The sequence below is a fragment of the Patagioenas fasciata genome, chromosome 22 (assembly GCF_037038585.1).
Source record: "Patagioenas fasciata isolate bPatFas1 chromosome 22, bPatFas1.hap1, whole genome shotgun sequence".
Taxonomy (NCBI): Eukaryota; Metazoa; Chordata; class Aves; order Columbiformes; family Columbidae; genus Patagioenas; species Patagioenas fasciata.
The window spans coordinates 6,544,203-6,545,628 of NC_092541.1; the positions used below are offsets into that span (position 1 = coordinate 6,544,203).

Sequence of the window (1,426 nt, forward strand, 5' to 3'; positions counted from 1 at the left end):
ACAATATAAATCTTAAAATCTTTCCTTCTAACTCTCACACTGTCTGTAAGACGCTATCTTAATGGTGGACAGCAATAGATTGAGAGACTTTGGGGGCAGTCTGTCTCACACTGAAGGTTTTTTGAAAAGCCCCTATGACCTCTTGGTTCCTCAGGCAGTAAATGAAGGGATTGACCAAGGGAGTTACAATAGTGTACACAATTGACACCAGCTTGTTTAAGTCAAAAGGGTGGATTCTCTTGGGCCGGGCATACATGAACAGAGTGGCTGAAAAGAAGATAATGACTACAGTGAGGTGAGAAACACAGGTGGAGAAAGCTTTCTTCCTGCCCTGTGCTGTGGGCATATGCAGGATCGTGCTAATTATGCATATATAGGACATAATTGTGACAGAGAGAGGAACGAGCAAGATAAACAAGGCCAGTATGAAATCCACTATTTCAGCCATTGTCATGTCAGCACACGATATGTTCAGCAAGGGGCTGATGTCACAGAAGAAATGATTGATGACATTGGATCCACAAAAAGACAGTTGAGAGATGAAAAGTACTTTCAGCATAGAGGCCAAGAAGCCAATGAGCCAGGAGCATGTGGCTAGTTGCACGCAGAGCCAGTGGTTCATGATGAGTGGATATCGCAGGGGAATGCAGATGGCCACATAACGATCATAAGCCATGACTGCAAGGAGAACACACTCAGTGCAAATAAGGGAGCTGAAGAAGTAAAGCTGGGTCATGCAACCTCCAAAAGATATACTCTTGCTTTCAACAAGAAAATTTGCTAGCAGTTTGGGGACAGTGACTGAGATATAGCAAGCCTCCAGAAAGGAGAGATTGCTGAGAAAGAAATACATGGGCTTGTGAAGCTGAAGGTTCATCTTTATCAAGATAATTATGAGTATATTTTCTAAGATGGTCAGCATGTAGGCCACCAGGAACATCACAAAAAGCAACATCTGAAGTTCCATGATAGCTGGAAATCCCAGGAGGATAAATTCCTGGAACTTTGTGCTGTTTTCTTGCTTCATGGCAAAGGGTGTAACATTAAGCTTCAAAGAAAAAGACAATAAAAGAGAAAAAAAATATGAAATAGTTTTAAAATCTAAGAAGTAGCGAGAAGAACCACACAGAAAGAAAAGAGAAGAAAAGAGAAGAAAAGAGAAGAAAAAAGAAAAGAGAAGAGAAGAGAAGAAAAGAAAAGAAAAGAAAAGAAAAGAAAAGAAAAGAAAAGAAAAGAAAAGAAAAGAAAAGAAAAGAAAAGAAAAGAAAAGAAAAGAAAAGAAAAGAAAAGAAAAGAAAAGAAGAAAAGAAAAGATGGCAAGTTGAAAAGAAAAAAGGAAAAATTATAATGATAAAAAACGGAAAACATGAGGAGGGGGAAAAAAGGAAGAGCATTATTACATGCAGATTGTGTACTATTTTGAAAA

General features: G+C 38.5%; 1 protein-coding gene across 1 annotated transcript; it reads right to left on the minus strand.

The window, feature by feature from the left end:
• Nucleotides 1–58: 58 nt before the first annotated feature.
• Nucleotides 59–1,027, minus strand: LOC136111744 (olfactory receptor 6B1-like). Its single transcript, XM_065856088.2, has one exon. It carries the CDS (start codon nucleotides 1,025–1,027, stop codon nucleotides 59–61), a length of 969 nt encoding a protein of 322 aa, XP_065712160.2.
• Nucleotides 1,028–1,426: the final 399 nt, after the last annotated feature.

What these genes read in the sequence shown, in the direction of transcription:
- LOC136111744 (XM_065856088.2), bottom strand. Translation starts at nt 1,027, where the DNA reads ATGAAGCAAGAAAACAGCACAAAGTTCCAGGAATTTATCCTCCTGGGA.